The sequence below is a fragment of the Dromiciops gliroides genome, chromosome 6 (genome assembly GCF_019393635.1).
Source record: "Dromiciops gliroides isolate mDroGli1 chromosome 6, mDroGli1.pri, whole genome shotgun sequence".
Classification (NCBI taxonomy): Eukaryota; Metazoa; Chordata; class Mammalia; order Microbiotheria; family Microbiotheriidae; genus Dromiciops; species Dromiciops gliroides.
The window spans coordinates 96,755,101-96,772,790 of record NC_057866.1 but is presented as its reverse complement, the minus strand read 5'-3'; the positions used below and the strand labels follow the sequence as shown (position 1 = coordinate 96,772,790).

Genomic DNA, 17,690 nt, shown 5'->3' with positions numbered 1-17,690 from the left:
TCCCGTGTTTCATTTTCCAATAGGGAAAACACACCAGGCAGCGAGTGTTCTGCTTACTATACAAACAGAGAAACTGAGGCACTGGTACAGAGTCAGTGACCATACCAATCACTGGGACAGTCAGATCCTGGAGTGTCCATGGCCAGGGACTTCAAATGTATGCTCTAGGTTAGGCTGCTTATGAATCATAGAACTGGGATGTACCTCCTAGGGGCATCAAAACCACCCAGACCAAGGGTTCTTACCCTTTTTTGATGTCATGGGCCCCTTCTCAGAATCATGTTTTTAAATGCATATAATAAAATGGATAGGAATGCAAAGGAAGGGTAGCTAGGTAGCTCAGTGGATAGAGCATTGGGCTTAGAATCAGGAAGACGTCTTCATGAGTTCAAATCCAGCCTCAGACACTTACTAGCTGGGTGATCCTGGGCAAGTCATTTAACCCTGTTTGCCTCAGTTTCCTCATCTGTAAAAAGAGCTGGAGCAGGAAATGGCAAGCCACTCCAGTATCCTTGCCAAGAAAATCCCAAATAGGGGTCACAAAGAGTCAGATGTGACTGAAAAAATGACTGAGCTGAATAAAAACAAGTTCATGCATCCCGGGTTAAAGAATCCCTGGTCTTATGCAGTTGCCTCATCTGAGAGATGAGAAACTGAGGCTTGGAAAAGGAAAACAATTTATTCACCATCACACAGGGAGTAAGGAACATGAGTCTGGGTTCAAACTCCTATTCTCCAATTCCAAATTGAGTTCTCTTCTCCTTATTGTCGGAGGCCCTGGGGCTAATGGCACAAGTTGGATTTCCTTATATACGAGGGCAGGGCTCCAGAATGTGCTGCTAACCTGGACCATGATCTAACCTCATTTTATAATTTAGAAATCTGAGTGAGGTTTAGCAATAAAGTGACTTGTCCAAAGTCATACAGTAATAAGTAGCAGATCCAGTTCCTTTGATTCCCAACTGCTGTTTTCTACCATTTAAAGCCATCTAAGCCAAGGGTTTCTTTCTAGCCTGGGGTCCAAGAAATTTTTTTAAGAAGATATTTTGCTAACTGCATGTCAATATAATTGTTTCCCTTGCAGTTCTATGTATTCCATTTTATGTGTTTAAAAACACCATTTTGAATGGGGCAGCTAGGTGGTGCAGTGGATAAAGCACCGGCCCTGGAGTCAGGAGTACCTGAGTTCAAATCCGGCCTCAGACACTTGATACTTACTAGCTGTGTGACCCTGGGCAAGTCACTTAGCCCCAATTGTCTCACCCAAAAAAACAACAAAAACAAAAACATCATTTTGAGAAGGATTCCATAGCTTCACAAGAGGCCGAGACACAAAAAAGGGTTAAGGATCCTTGGTCTCAGTAGGGACCGATGACCCCATCAGGAAAACTATAGAGAGGATTGTTGCAAGGGGGAGGAAGGTTTTCCTCCTTCTGTTCTGAGATTCCGCTGCCATGAGGACACATGAGATGTAGGAAATGCGGGTAGGGTCTTCTGAATCCAGGGGCATTTCTCTGCCATCAGAACAGCCTGAGGTCAGCCTGAGAGTCTCGGGCTGGGGAAGCCCGCTGTGGCTCGCCCCTGGTGAAGCCGCCATCTCTGTGGACTGTGGGGGATAATGCCGCTCTGCCCTTGGCCCTGCAGGCCCCCTTTACGTCCTTGTGGAATATGCGTCCAAGGGGAACCTTCGGGAGTATCTGCGAGCCAGGAGACCCCCGGGCATGGATTACTCCTTCGATACCTGCAAGCTTCCAGAGGAACAGCTGACCTTCAAGGACCTGGTGTCCTGCGCCTACCAGGTGGCCCGAGGCATGGAGTACCTGGCCTCTCAGAAGGTGAGCAGGAGGGAGGGGCCGGGAGGGCGCCCACTCAGGGGTGTCCCTTCAGGAAGCCCATCAGCTTTCCTCAGCTTTCACCACCTGCAGAGGACTCTTGTTGGCCTAGTTCAGGTTATGGATCTGACACTTGGTGGTGTTTCTGAGCCTCAGTTGTTCTACCTGTAGAATGAGGATAATAATTCACGATTTGCTTCACAGAATTGTTCTGGGGGAAAGAACTTTGTAAATGATCCTTAAAGCCCCTTAGAATGAGAGCTATTATTTATATGGAATTGTATAGTTATTAACATTGGCCTTCTCTCCACCTACACAACTCGCTCCATCTTATAATACATGGGTTGTTCTGCTTTTTTTTTTTTTAATTTGTTGGCAGGTGAGAAAGGTGATTGATAGAGAGCTCCCAGGTTAGGAAAGTCTGTTTACCAGTGCAGATCAACAACTGTTCTGTGACTTGCAGTTTTGACAGCTGCAAAATGAGCTTAAAAATAAAAGCAAGCTGGGGGGCAGCTAGGTGGCGCAGTGGATAAAGCACCGGCCCTGGATTCAGGAGGACCTGAGTTCAAATCCAGCTTCAGCACTTGACACAAGCTGTGTGACCCTGGGCAAGTCACTTAACCCTCATTGCCCCACCAAAAAAAATAAAAGCAAGCTGTACATAAAAGAGATGTGCAATTTCATATACAAGCCTCTTTCTATGTTCTGCTATGCATATGGAGATGCTGTTTTATTTAGTGTTTGTTAAGTTTAGAATACATATATACATTTTTTTCATATATACATATTTACATGTATAAGTTGAGAGAGTTTCCCAAAGCCTCTGAGAGGTTGTGACTTGGCCAGGGACACACAGTCATGTGTCACAGGCAGGACTTGAACCCAGGTCTTCCTGACCCTGAGGCTGACACTGTGTGTTCTTGTGTGTGCCACGTTGCCACTTAGTGTAGGGAGTATCAAGAGTGGAAAGACCTAGTTTCACAACCATCCTTCTGCACTTTTTTCAGGATGACCTTGGGTAAGTTCCTTCCCTTCTTTGTTCCTCAGTTTCTCCATTAGTAAAATGTAAGAGTTGGACTATGTGGGCTCTGAAGGCCCTTCTGACACTGGCATTTTATGTTTCTGCCTTCCTGCAATTCAAAAGATTTAACTAACCTTTGTGTAGCACACTCCTCCAGACTCAGCTGGGTGGACATGTAGTTCATCCCTTCTCTTAGAGCCTTTCCAAGCTTGGCAGAGCTTGCACTCTGCCAGCATCACCTTTGGGAAGGACTGATCAGATGATGACTTTCCTATTCCGGAAGCATATTCCACACAACCCCCCAATGAGGCACACAATGTGTGATTATCCCCATTTTACACATGATAAGTAAGGCCAGGGCACCAGAGATAATAGATTTCAGAGGCAAGGCCTGAATCCAGGTCTGTTATCATCAAGTCAATTCTCCCTAGAGCTCTGGGGCTTCCCATTTATTGCCCCCAAACTGCTAACCCACCCCATGCAGATTCCTAGGGAGAGGCAGCCTGTGCTCCTCCTTCAGTATATGCACATTCCCCTAAAAAGATTTTAAAACTGAGCAGAAAGGAAGGGTGGAGTAAACCACATGAGTTTGGCCTGATGCCTATCTTTTCCACTCCCCTCTAACAACAGTCACCAGCACCAAGAAAAGGCTTAATAGACACTCCTGGGGTTGCTGTGAGACCACAGCAAGAAACCTAATTGACGTAAGAGGCTATGAGGTAGACATGGTGAAATAGGATATCAGCTTTCCACCCTGGAAGACCTGGGTTCAGATCCCATTTCTTGACACTTACTAGCTGTGTAATGCAAGCAGCTACTAGGTAACGCAGTGGATAGAGCACTGGGCCTGGAGTCAGGAATATCTGAGTTCAAATTCAGCCTTAGACTCAGGAAACTGAGGCAAAATAGGCTAAGTGACTTGCCCAAGGTCAAACAGCTAACAAATGTCTGAGCCTGTACCTATCTCTAGGGGAATGTAAAAGGACTCAGACTCCTCAGGCCTGGTTTGCTCTGAGCTATACTGCCCTTTTGAAGTTTATCTTCCCCAGGCCACTGTGTACACACCAGCATGAGTTAATCCCATGTAACAGGGTGAGTGCATCCTAGAATGAATGAGTGTCAAGACCCCCGAACATAGAATGGCCAAGCTGGAAGGGACCATTAAATGGATGCTCTCTGAGCTGGGAGGGGCCTTCCAACAAACAACATAGACTGTCTGCACTGTCAGGCAACTTGGTAGTCATCTAATCCAAGTGCCTAGTTTTTACAGCTGAAGAAACTGAGGCAAAGCAGGGATGGGACTTAGTGAAGGTTACATAGAAAATCAGACTGAAATTCATGACTCTGGACTCCCAGTCCAGGGAAGACAAGAGACTATCTTTTGGTCGACCCTCCTCACCCATGTTGCCTTTGCAGCCTCTTTAATGGAGCAGGTGAAATATGGCAGCCCAAAGCAATATGGTTGGTGGGTACACAGCCTAATCCTGCAGTGGAAGAAAATGATCCCAGGGAACAGAGATGCTATCCATCCCTGGCCATTCTGGTGGGGCCTACTTGGCTCACACTCAGGAGTACTCGTGATTTATTGGCTTCAGGTAGAATTGTGATGGAATTCTCCAGATGGGCAAAAGCAATCCCACGGGGTGTAGTGGGCCAAGGGCTCCCTTAGGACCTCCCTTCTCATGCCGATTCTCTCTGAAATTACCACCCCTCTGTCTTCAATTCACTTATTCTTGGGTCCCCTCCCTTCCCTACTTAGTGCATTCACCGGGACCTGGCTGCCCGGAATGTACTAGTGACGGAGGACAGTGTGATGAAGATCGCAGACTTTGGCCTGGCCCGGGACGTGCACAACATTGACTACTACAAGAAAACCACCAATGTGAGTAGGATGGATACCCGGACAATGCTAACATAGGTCTGTTGCCATCTGAGAGAGCACCCCGCTTTTGTTCTTGGGCTTCCTCCTTGACTATAACCTTGTTCGTCAAGGGAGAATGAATCCTAAAATATCAGTGTCAGAGACTGGAGACAACTTAGAACCTAGAATGTCATGGTTGGGAGGGAGCTAAGAACATGGAATGTGGAATGTCAGAGCTGAAGAGAAATACAGAACAGGAAGTATCTGAGCTAGGATGGAGTGTCAGAACTGGAAGGGACCTTAGAACATAGAACATGGAATGTCAGAGCTGGAGAGGAATATAGAACATGAAATATCAGAGCTAGGAAAAGGACCTTAGAACGCGGAAAGTCCGAGGTGGACTGGATCTAAAAACAGAACACAGGCTCGGGTCTCCTCACTCTGAAGTGAGATTTATACTGTCATTCGCAGGTTAAATATGAAATATCTTCTCTTTTTGTTCCTTGAAAAGTTGTGAACTCTAGAACCGAGAAGCTGAAATTTGATATTCAGGGGAAGAGAACAAGGTTTTCCTTCCATCAGGGTCCAACCTGCATTTCCTCGTCCTCTTCCCCCTTGGCCTGCAGTTCTGAGTTCCACTCTCTGCAGCCAAATAGAACAGGACTCATCCTTCCTCCTGGCAGTCTGAACCCCCATCTTTTCTCCAGGCTAAGCACCCCATGTTCCTTCACCTGATCCTAGCATGCCGTAGCTTCTTCCCGTCTGTCCCATGCGGCTCGGCTCTATGGCTGCACCTGGTGTTGGGCACGGGGCTCAGTGCCCACAGATGCTTATGACAGCCACACCCCGGCTGCTTGACCCCCCTTCTAAGATGAGTCTTCAGCCGGATCCTTGAGGAAAAGCAGATGAGCTGAGCAGGCCTCGTGGTCTGGTGCCCTAATCCTCTCTTTGGGGCTCCTGGCTTCTGGGGAGGGGAGTCCTCTGGGCTGAAATGTGCTGATGGGACGTTCCTTTTTGTCTCCCTAATTCCAGGGGCGGCTGCCTGTGAAGTGGATGGCTCCCGAAGCCCTGTTTGACCGAGTGTACACTCACCAGAGTGATGTGTAAGCATTTCCCAAACAATCCCCTCCAAAAATCACAGCTCTGGGCTGGCCTCGGGCATCGACGGCTTTGTCAGGCATTGTCTAGCCATCGAGTCCAGGATCTCTGGAACTGGCAGAAAAACTGTGGAAGCTGGGGCGGAGAATGTGGGAGCTGGGGGGAAGCAGCAGAACCCAGAATGTCCCAGCCAGGAGGGAGCTCAGAACAATAAGGGGCTAGATTTTACAGTGTGAATGTTAGAGGAGCACAGCGTTAGGGACTCATTGTGTGTGGAACAGACCCTCACGGCTTGAGCCAATCCCAAATATGCCTTAGATACTGTCTTCGGGCAAGGCCAGTGGCTGGGGTGGGGGCGGGGGGAGTGTCTAAGGCTCATTCTCCAGCAGGTCGGTCTACAGGGAGTATACACATCAACAATTTGAGGAGATTGGCACTGACATTTCCGTACCTTGGGTCTCTGATTTCACTGGCCTAGGTATTCTTCCCTCCCACTCAGCCCCATTCCCACGCAGATTGCAGCCCTCCATGGATTTAGCAGAGAATCATTAAGAGTTGCTGTGAAGGGGCAGCTAGGTGGCGCAGTGGATAGAGCAACGGCCCTGGAGTCAGGAGTACCTGAGTTCAAATCTGACCTCAGACACTTAACACTCACTAGCTGTGTGACCCTGGGCAAGTCACTTAATCCCAATTACCTCACCAAAAGAAAAAAAAAAGAGTTGCTATGAAAATAAACAAACAAATAAATAAAAAATGAATAAATAAATAAACAAAAACAACAACAAAAAGTTGCTGTGGCCCAACACATACATACATAGGGATGAGGCAGCTAGGGGGGCTCATGGTAACATAGGCAGCAGTAGTTAAGGTGCTAGTCTTGGAGTCAAGAGGGGCTGAGTTCAAATATGACTTCAGACACTTCCTAGCTGTGTGACCCTGGGCAAGTCACTTAACCCCTGTTGGCCCCAGTTTCCTCATCTATAAAATGGGGGAAATAATAACAACTACCTCCCAGAGTTGTGGGATCAAGTGAGATCATATTTGTAAAGCACTTAGTACAGTGCCTGGCACATAGTAAGCACTACAAGTGTTAGCCATCATCATCACCATCACTACCACCGCTAACCTCTGCCTCAGTTTCCTCAACTGTAAGAGGGGGGTTCCTTTCCAGGGATGTTGTGAGGTTAAATGAGATACTATTTGTAACACATTCTACAAATTTCAAGGTACTGTATGAATGCTAGTGGTTATTATTAGTCTGACTAGAGCAGCGGACCCGGACACTTTGCAGGCCTTAGTGCTGTATGAATGCTGGCTGGCATGCGATAACACCTCCCATTGCTGTGGTACTTCTGCGTTGATAGAGAAGTACTTTGGGTTATCCACCCCCATTTTGCAGGAGAGAAACATGGGCCTAAAGAGCAGGAGCTCCAGGGAGAATAAGAGATCTGACAGGATTTGAACCCAGATCTTTTGCCTCCATACCTAAGAAAGGCTTCTTGAAGAAATGGATCCCAGCCTTTTGGGCTGTGGTCTCCCTCCCACTGCCGAAGCCCTTCTGGGCCTGGCTCCTAACTCAGGAATATTGTTGAGTTTCCTTATAATGAGTATCCAGGGTCTCCCCATCCTTGGCTCAAGGCCTTCATCTCACACACCTCCTAAAGTGCGCAGGTGTTTCTTTTCTAGTCCTGGGAGCTTTGGGGCCACATCGGGCCCTCCTTTGGACAGTGTTTCTCCAGGCCTTGAGGGAAGGTCTGGGGTGGGTTTCTCTAAGCCTGGAAGATGGCCCCAGGCTTCAGTAGGCGAGCTTGGGTATCGGCTTGCACTGGGAGGCCTGTGGCTCTTGACTTCCCCACCCCAAGCGGGAAGCTGGGCATAGATAATTAGGTTTGTTCTGTTCTCTGGGCAGGGGTGGCTCAGGGAGGGAGGCTGACAAAGAAGGGGGATGGGGGACAGGGGGAGTAGCTGGCTGTCACCTCCCTGATGAGATGCTCATTTCAGTTCAGACTGTGCCTGGGTAGGACTCTCGCTATTGAGTTGGGTCAGCACAGAGGTCTCCTGAAGGAACTTTGAGGAGTGGCCCGGGCAGCCAGTCACGCCAGTCACTGATGGCTCTGTTAGCCATGCGCGGCTGCCCTGGAACAAAGCCGGACACAGAAGGGGGGCCGAGGAGGACGTGACCAGGGGGGAGGAGAGGAGGGTAGGGATAAGCAGGGCCCATTATTGTAGTAAGAGAGAGAGGGAGAGATTGCTCTGTGCGATTTCAAAGCCCTTCTCCCACCCTCACCCCCATAACCATGTATTTGTTCATTCATTCATTTGTTCGTTCATTCATTCGTTTGTTTTTTCCTATTTTCAGCTGGTCTTTTGGTGTTCTGCTTTGGGAGATCTTTACTCTAGGAGGGTCCCCCTACCCTGGGATTCCAGTGGAGGAACTCTTCAAGCTGTTAAAAGAGGGCCATCGGATGGACAAACCCGCCAACTGTACCCATGACCTGTAAGTGCCACTAGCGGGTACAGTGGATAGACCACTAAACGGGGAGTCAGGGAGTTCTGATTTTGAATCCTGCTTCAGTCACTAGCTGTCTGACTCTAGGCAAATCACTAACCCTCTCCCAGCCTCAGTTTTCTCTTCTGTAACGTGGGGTTAATAATATAGCACCTACCACCTCCTAGAGGATCATTAAGTAACAGATGTACCATGCTTTCTGCAGCAGGCAAGTTCAAGGTACCCAGGAGGTGCCCTGCCCCAGTGTCTGCTCCTTCCCAGAGCCTTTGGGGGAACTCCTGCCAAGAGATTGTTTACCCATCTTGAGCCACTCAGTATGCAGCTGACGACTCTTCAGGGCCCAGGGTTACTCCCAGTCACTTATAATCAAGACCTCTTCTCTCCTCTTCCTCTTTCTTTCCTCTCCCCCTCTCTCCCCTCCCATCCCCCTTCCCTCCCTTGCCCTTTCTTTCCCCTCCCATTCCCCCCTCTCCCCTCTCCTCTCTCCTCTCTCCTCCCCTTGAGTGATTTGGAATTGGAGAAGGCCTAGGCAGGCTGGGGCCAGGGAGCAGTGTGTGGTCCCTTCAAAGTCCTGGGAGGTCTGAGTGCAAAGGGCTTATTGTAGTAAGACCTTGGAGACAAGCACCTGTTCTCTCTGGCACAGGGAGCCGGGCAAGGTATGACTTCACTCCTGCTCTCCCAGCAGAAGCTGCCCGCCCCAGAGCTGATGATGTTCCCTAGGTCCTTGCAATTCTAGAGAGTTAGAGCCCAGCCCAGCAGGGAGCAGGGGGTGCTGGAGCCAGCTCGAGAGAGCTGATTGTTAAATTTTCAGGGTGAGCATTTACACTTCAGAAATGGGTAGTCATGACAAATTGGGGCTTGATTTATTGTTTGGTTGCTTATCTAGACTTAAGAAAGTGTTAATAAGGCAGATTAGACTTAGTGTGTGTGCATGCATTCCATGCTCCACCCCCCCCCCACAAGTCCAACTCACCTTGTATTGCTCTATAAATGTTTCTTTCTTTTTAAAAAAGATTTTCTGTGGGGCGGCTAGGTGGCACAATGGATAGAGCACCAGCCCCGAAGTCAGGAGTACCTGAGTTCAAATCCAGCCTCAGACACTATATACTTACTAGTTGTGTGACCCTGGGCAAGTCACTTAACCCCAATTGCCTCACTTAAAAAAAAAAAAGATTTTCTGTTTATTTAGTCTTTTATCTCCCTCAATTACATGTAAAAACAATCTATAAATATTTCTTAATCTTAAATGCAAAAGAAGATCCAGGGAAGAAAATCATCACCAGACTAGAAGTTCATAAGAAAATACCACCACCACTAATAATAATAATAACCAGCAGATGCCAAATACACTAGCAAGTGGTAGGATATAGCAAAGTGATACACACACACACATACATATACATATACATATACATATACATATACATATACATATACATATACATATACATATACTGTGATGTTTAAAATCTAAAATTGTGTGGTCGCCTTAAATTAGAAGCTTTAGCACCAGTCTTTGGGCATTAAGCATTTATTAAAGCATACCAGGTATTCACGTTGAGTTCAGAAAGTTAAGAAAAGGCCTATCTAGCCTAGAGTTCCAGCCTGGTCGGGTTTTTCCTCAAGTCCTCCACCATGAGCCTGCTTCAACCACGAACTCCCCCAAACTGAGTGTGGACACTTTTTGTATAGGTCCAGAGCATAGGAGGTCCTTACACACTGCTTGAAGCTGATAGGCTAGCGTCATCCAAATCCATTGGTTCACTGGACTTGAAGGTTGTCTCCAATTAAGTTCAAAGTTTTTAGCTTCTGAGAACAATACCTTCTTTTTTTTTTTTTTCTTTTTTTTTTTGGCAGGGCAATGGGGGTTAAGTGACCTGCCCAGGGTCACACAGCTAGTAAGTGTCAAGTGTCTGAGGCCGGATTTGAAGCCGGGTACTCCTGAATCCAAGGCTGGTGCTTTATCCACTGCGCCACCTAGCTGCCCCGAACAATACCTTCTTAAGGGCTAGCCAGATGTGCTTACAATCTAGTTAACTTGAAGTAGGCTAATCAGCAGTCAATCACTCTCACTTAATTCAATCAGTTTAGATTAATCTCCAGGTGGGCCTTTGAGTATCTGCTAAATCCCCTTATTTTATCACAATACACAATACAGATACATATACAGCAAAGTGATGCACACAATACATATACATACATACATACTATACACATACAGCAAAGTGACACATACATACACATATACACAATACATATGTACATACATAACATATATACATCCAAGAGCCCCACAATGCCGTGGCTGCAAGAGACCCCTGGTTGTCTTGTCCGGGACCTCTTTTTACCTCATGGGAGGGCAGGGACTGCAAAAGGGTAAGTGATGTGCCCACAGTCACACAGATCATAAGTAAAAGATGGAATAGGACTAAGGTAATAGGAAGTCAGAGTTGTTGGGGGACCTTAGAGTCCATCTAGTCCGACATCTTCACTTTCTAGATGGAGGAAAATGGGGCCTAGAAAGGGGAGAGCCTTGTCCTACTCCCACCCACCTCGTTCAGGCCCCCTCCTGGCTTACCTGGGCTGTCCCTACCTGGCCAGCCTCCTGCCTCATCTCCTAACCTCATGTTGCCAGAGTTGTTTTCCCAAACAGGCCAGAGACCACATTTTCCTCTTCGGTCCTCCCGTCTTCCCCTTCCTGCCTCTGCCTTGCCCATCCTGGCCCCTTCCCGCTTCCTTCCAGAACCAGGCCTCTTCCTTCTGAGCAGCCTGAGCCTCTCTCCCTCCCTCCCTCCCTCCCTCCCTCCCTCGCTTGTGTCCAGACAGCCATCTCCTGGGAAAAGGCTCATAGAGACTCCACCTTATAGTTCAGCCCTTTTATCTCCTTTCACCTGAATTCTTGCAATGTCCCCTTCGCTGTTTTTACCAGCTTGACTGTCCGTCCTATAAATACTGCTTGTACAATCTCTCTCTCTCTCTCTCTCTCTCTCTCTCTCTCTCTCTCTCTCTCTCTCTCTCTCTCTCTCTCTCTCTTTTTGGTGAGGCAGTTGGGGTTAAGTGACTTGCCCAGGATCATACAGCTGGTAAGTGTTAAGTGTCTAAGTCCGGATTTGAACTCAGGTCCTCCTGACTCCAGGGCTGGTGCTCTATCCACTGCACCACCTAGCTGTTCCCAATCTTTCAAAGATGTCCCTGTAGTCATATCCTTCTGAAAAACCTGCCCCGGTGCCTGTGAAAAGAAGGATAAACTCTGCCCTTCAAGGCCTTTTGTTCTAACCTGTCCTTCCCACCTATGACTCACACCCCAAACTCCAGCTACATTGGGCTGCTTTCTCTTTTTCTCCCACCCATCCTCCTTGTCCTCCCCGACTGCTTTCTCTGTGTATCAGTCTCTGCTACCCTCCATGCTTAAAATGGATTTTCCCCCTCTTTCCCTCACTTCCCATCTGAGTCATTTGAAGTCCTGCCCAGTTTAGGTGTCCCCTCATTCACAAAATCCTTTCTTACCTTCCTTTCCTACTTTTCCAAGCAAATGTGACCTCTCCTTCCCGAGATTTTTTCTAGAACTTTATATGGATGGGCACGTCTCCCTCTGGAGTCTTGGGTCTGAATCCAGGCTCTGCCACTCCTGGACGAAAAAAAAAAATGTCACTTCTGTACCTCAGTTTCCATATCTGTAAAATGTGGGGGTAGCTAGATGGCGCAGTGGATAAAGCACCAGCCCTGAAGTCAGGAGGACTTGAGTTCAAATCCGACCTCAGACACTTAACACTTACTAGCTGTGTGACCCTGGGCAAGTCACTTAACCCCAATTGCTTCACCAAAAAAAAAAAAAGTGGGGATTGAATGCTAGATAATCTCTTAAGTCTCTTTCAGCTCTAAATCTAGGTTCCTGTGATCATCCCTAGCATCATAATTATTTGTGTATTTGTCTTTTCCCCCATTAGTTTATAATCTCCATGAAAGCAGTCTTCGTTGTATCATTGAGTAACCAGTACACAGTAAGCACTTCATAAATGTTGGGTTTGACCATAGAAGGTCATCCTCCATTACTCTAGTCCCTCCTCTTGGCATGGAACCAGCCTTGAGTTCTTGAAGGCTATGGCAATGGAGGTCAGGGTCTTCCAGGTTAGACAGGCTTATGTCTGCTGTGTGAGGACCGGCCTAGTGAAGTACAGAAAGCCTCCTTACCAGGAAGGCACCCACCAAGTGGGAGATTCTTTGGCTCTGGCAGCCCATGGAATCAAAATGAAAAATAGCCCTCAGTCCCTGCCTCGCACCAGTGATGTTCTCAATGTATATTTCTCTTCTCCACCTGATTGAGTCTTGCACCATTAAATTGCCACACCTCTGACTAATCCTCGGTTTAGTTAGTACAGAGTCATTGCCCGGCCCCAGCCTCCCAGAGCCCCCCACTCTGGAGATGCAATCTACTTTCTAGCCTTCCTGGGCCAGATGCTGCCACACCACCACGTGACACTTCGCAGCTTTGCTAGCTCTGGACAGATGGACAATGTCTGTGAGAAGGAGGAGAAGAGGAGGTGCTTTCAACAATTCTGAAATGATACCTGAAACAAAAACCCATTTTTTAAAACACCATTAATTCTTTTTTAAAAAAGAAGTTTTATTGATGCCTTAAAAAAAGTTGCTGTCACTTTCCAATCTCTATATATGTCTATTTTTGCCTCCTCTCTCTCTCATACAGATATGCATGTACACACGTGCATAATCACACACACAGCAGAACTTTCTCTTGTAAAAAGAAATCTATTTCTGAGGCATCCCAGTTGAATATGGCCCAAAGACCAATGGAGAAAAGACCCCTTGGAATATGAGAGCAGGGACTGTTTTTACCTTTCCCAGTATCCTTGGCACTCACCACATTGCCTGGCATGGAGTAAGAGCTTACTAAATACCTTTTGATCACCTCATTGCATTAGATGATCCTAGCTCTTGAGCTAGAGAAAAACCCAGGCACCATCTTGTCTGACCCTTTAATCACATTGAAGAGAAAACAGGCCCAAGGAGATCAAATACCTTGTCCAAGGTGACACAAGTTTAAGTAGCAGAGACAGAATTTGAACCCAAAGCTAGTGGCATCAATGAAATTGTCCAGTAGTTCTCTTACCAGAAAAGGAGACCCCAGGTCACTGTCCACGGTACTTTTACCAGCTCTGTAGAGATATTGGCCCAGGCCTGTGGCATCCCTCCTTCCCAAGTCCCTAGCACAGGGCATGGGATTGGGGTTTGAAGTTTGTTCTTCTATGAGGTGTTGGGGTTGGACTCAACCATCTCTCTGGCCCCTCCCCAGCTCTTGGACTCCGTGTACCTGTGACTGAGCACACGTGGCCTTTCTGATACCGCCAGACCCCTGTCATTTCTCACTCTATCCTCCCTGACCTGTTTCCCCAGATACATGATCATGCGGGAGTGCTGGCATGCTGTCCCATCCCAGAGACCCACCTTCAAGCAGCTAGTTGAAGACCTAGATCGAGTCCTCACAGTCACATCAACAGATGTAAGTGGCCAAGGTTTCTTGAGTGTCACGGGGATGAGGGGCTCTCACCTTCTTGCCCTGCCCTGGGCCTTTTTGGGGTTTGGGGGTTCAGTGAGTTGTATTTTGAGGTTCTTTGGCCATCCTCCTCCTTATCCTTCTAGCCCCAGTCATCTGGACCACCTTGGGAAGTAGTGAGTTTCCCATCACTAGCATCTAACTTGGTGCCTTGTACCCAGGTGGGTCTTAATAAATCTGTGTTGAATGGAATTGAGGCTGTCAGTGGGAAGGAAGTACGCGGGATCTGGAGTCTGCATCCCAGCTCTGCTTTTTACTTGCTTCCTCTCTCTGGGCCTGTTTCCACATCTGCACATACACATCCTGGGCCATCACCAGTTGTCTTGGCTTTTGTCCCAACGTGGAAATTGGATGACTCTGGAAGAGAGAGGGAGGTGACAACTGGGCAACTCTGCCTCACTTAAATTTACACGAGTCAAGACATCACCCCGAGATGTCATCGGTAAACGACAGTAATATAAACACTGAGCTCAGTCAGCTTCTCCTTCTAAGTCCTTTGAATTGTATCTGAAGGTGGGAGAGACAGACAGATGCGGCGGTGGGGTGGAGACCACCTGCTCCCTGGCCTTCTGCTCTGGGTTTGCAGGCGAAGGACCCTGCATTCTCAGCCGTACGCTTGTCTCTCTGACCCCCCCGGGATGCTCTGACTCTGTTTCTCTCCCTTCCGCCCACAGGAGTACCTGGACCTGTCTGTGCCTTTTGAACAATACTCCCCCACCTGCCAGGACAGCCACAGCACCTGCTCCTCAGGAGATGACTCGGTGTTTGCCCATGACCTGCTGCCCGAGGAGCCCTGCCTCCCCAAAGCCCCGAAGTGTAATGGCGCCCTCAGGACGTGATAGCCTCCTCCAGCCGCCCGGCCAGGGCCTGTGGGGAGCTGAGCTCGTCCCGAAGGGAGGCCTGGAAGCCTGGAACCAGAGGGGACAGACCGTCCATCCAGGAGGATGGGGTCTGGGCCCAGGCTGGCCTGGTGAAACTTTGTTTTCCCCCCAATCATTTTTGCTGTAGAAAGAAGCCGAGAAGCACTGTATGGCCTGAAAGAAGAAAAATCTCTTGCCAAGATGATTATATGATAGTATATATATATATAGATTTTTTATATATATTATATATATATATATTGGAAAATAGAATGTTCAGTCTAGCGGTTGTCGGCTCTCACCCCTTCTCCCCTTCCCCCCAAAGGAAGAGGGATAGACACAAAATCGCCAATATGTGCTATGATGTAAAGAAGACTCTTTTGAGGGTTCTGGGTTAGGAAGGTATGTGGGGAAACAGGAGAAAGGCAGTGTGGTACAATGGATAGAGAGCCTGGACTCGATTCCCATCTCTACTACTGTACTTCCTGAGCCATCCTGGACAAGTCACTACCTCTCTGGGCCCGTTTCCTCCATGGGAAAAGTAGGAGGTTGGACAAGGTCAGCTCCTGTGATCTAGAGAAGGGTTGGAAGAGGAAGGAAGGTGGGGGTGGGGTTGTAGTTGTTGGGGATTTTTTTTTCTTTCCATGATGAATGTAGAGAGATTGCCTTTATGCAGGCTACCTGGGGGCCATTTGGATGGGAGCAGATCCCTTGTCCCTTCAGAGGACTAAGCGCAGGTATGGTCCCACCTACTGCATGGTGACTCTGAGTCTGAGAGGAAGCAGCATTACAAAGATGGAGAATGAGGCCTTTGGCTCGAAGGGACAGTCTTGGCTCCAGGAGCCACAGACTAGGATGCTCTTGGCCTTCTCCCAATTAATGAAGGTCTGAGTGGAGTGGAAAAAGAAGGGATCGGTGGTCCCACTTGGGTTGAGGGGCAGCCAGAGACAAAGGGTATCTATCTATCTTCAGCTCCATGCTCTGGTGATTAGGATGAAGGAGGAGGCAAAAGCAGGAAACGTTTCAGGCATTGCAAAGGGAGCGACTAGGTCTCTGGAGCAGGAGCAGGGGACTAGGGCAAGAGTTTTGTGTTGGAGTAAGTGTCAGGGCAATGTTGGAAGTGGAGTAAGGGTCAAGCCCCATATTTCCTCAGTGAGTAACTAAGGATGGAGCCAAAGTCAAGACAGGTAGGGCAAAATAATGAAAGAGACTGGGCTTGGAGGGATTCAGAAAATCTGAATCAAAGCCCAGTTCTAACATTTCCTTATGAGTGTAATCTCGAGCAATTTTCTTCCTCCTCCTAGGTCTCAGTTTCCTCCCCTGTCAAATGGCAGAGTCAGCAATTTCAGGCTCTAAATCCCATGATCCTCTAGATTACTTTCTCCTGTTTTGTTCTGAGTTGCTTTGGGGGAACTAGGATTCCTGCCTCAGGGGAGTGATTGGTTGGTTGGTTGGTTGGTTTGGAGTTGGGCTTTTTGTCTTCTGTATTTAAAGAGAAGCATCACAGGTGTCAGCAATCCCCATCTCCTTCCCCCATTCCGTGAAGATTTGAAATTACGGGTACCTGAAGGGAGGAGCCTTTAGCTTATATCAGAAAAGGTTTATTCCAGACAATTGTGTATATACATATAAATAGATGCTGTGTGTGTGTGTGTGTGTGTGTGTGTGTGTGTGTGTGTGTGTGTGTATAAAATATATATATGGAGAGTGTACAATAGTGGTCCAGCAAGATGGATGGAAGGCCCTCAGAAGTAAACATCACAATATCAAATACCGGACCTTTGGGGAAAAAAACAACACAACAACAAAGAAAGAAGAGGAAAGGAAAAAAAGAAATGGCATTTTTTTGTTGTTATTGTTCTATATTGTCACAGTTTTGTTTTAAAAATTGTATTTTAACCTGTATATTTGTAAAGTTATTTATAGCCTGCTGAAGGGACTCCATCTGCTTTGTTTGAAATAGTGTAGCATTGCTGTCAACCTAATTTTCCCAGAGTTTTAAGAGTTTTAACTTATTAACAGCTGCAAAATTAAGTATATGCCTTTGTTTCCATGTTTACGGGAACCATCGAGCAAACGTATCGCGCGCACAGTCCTGAACAGGTGTCATGAGATTGTCTGTGTTGTTTCAGATTCTAGTTTTTCTCTGGATTGCAGTGAGGTATTTTAGGTTTATTTTTTGAAACAGCACAGTTAAGCGAGAGCCCCCAGACCAGCCCTCAGGAGCGAGGTTATGTCTGTATTTTGTTTGAGGAAACTGAGGCTGATGGGGATTCAGTGTGGCTTGATGTACCTGGGCTGGGCAGGGCTTTCTCTGTACTATCTCTTGGGCAGGAGTGGGAAAGTCATGAATCCTCTTTCCAGATGAAAGTATTCATTATTGTTGGCTTAAGAGTACCCTCCAGAAAGCCCAAAGCTTGTTGGCTTCCCTCCCCACCGCTTGGGTTGGGTGCGAAGGGGACAGAGCTCAGCGAGGGTGACCTCAGCCCCCTGACTTATCAGTCCCATGCCTTCTGAGCATCTCTGGATGACCTGAATTTTCACAGGTGCCCACACTATCCCACTGTCCCCAGGGAGGTAGCCAGAGACTGCCCCTGCTCGCAGCAAACTATGCTCTCAGTTAGGAGACAGATAGTTCAGTGGTGGGAACCTGACTTTTTTTTTTTTAAACTCTGCATGATACAAGAAGCATTTTTCAGTGTGAGTAGCAATTTCCTCCCTCACCACCCAACTAGTTTCTTCATGATGAAGCAAAGGAAACAAGAGTCTGAGTCTGTGACTATGTACTCTTTTCCTCCTCTTTTCAGAATTTCCTGGAAACTAAAGTCTAAAAAATAATAATTTATAGTTTCAAGATGATGCCAAGAAGCAGGTTTCTTTTTCTTTTTTTTTTTTAATTTGGGGTCTGTTTTGCAGAGGAAGTAGATTTCTATAGGG

The 17,690-nt window shown here is 47.4% G+C and overlaps 1 protein-coding gene across 7 annotated transcripts in view; it reads left to right on the top strand.

Moving 5' to 3' along the window:
• Positions 1 to 16,424, top strand: part of FGFR3 (fibroblast growth factor receptor 3) — a 92,733-nt gene extending 76,309 nt beyond the window's left edge. For all 7 annotated transcript variants that reach the window (XM_043970753.1, XM_043970751.1, XM_043970750.1 and 4 more), the window contains 6 exons: positions 1,645 to 1,835; positions 4,613 to 4,735; positions 5,747 to 5,817; positions 8,172 to 8,309; positions 13,734 to 13,839; positions 14,568 to 16,424. In XM_043970753.1, the coding sequence (XP_043826688.1) occupies positions 1,645 to 1,835; positions 4,613 to 4,735; positions 5,747 to 5,817; positions 8,172 to 8,309; positions 13,734 to 13,839; positions 14,568 to 14,732 (794 nt within the window). In that variant the 3' untranslated portion in view covers positions 14,733 to 16,424. The remainder of the gene's footprint in view (positions 1 to 1,644; positions 1,836 to 4,612; positions 4,736 to 5,746; positions 5,818 to 8,171; positions 8,310 to 13,733; positions 13,840 to 14,567) is intronic.
• Positions 16,425 to 17,690: the final 1,266 nt, after the last annotated feature.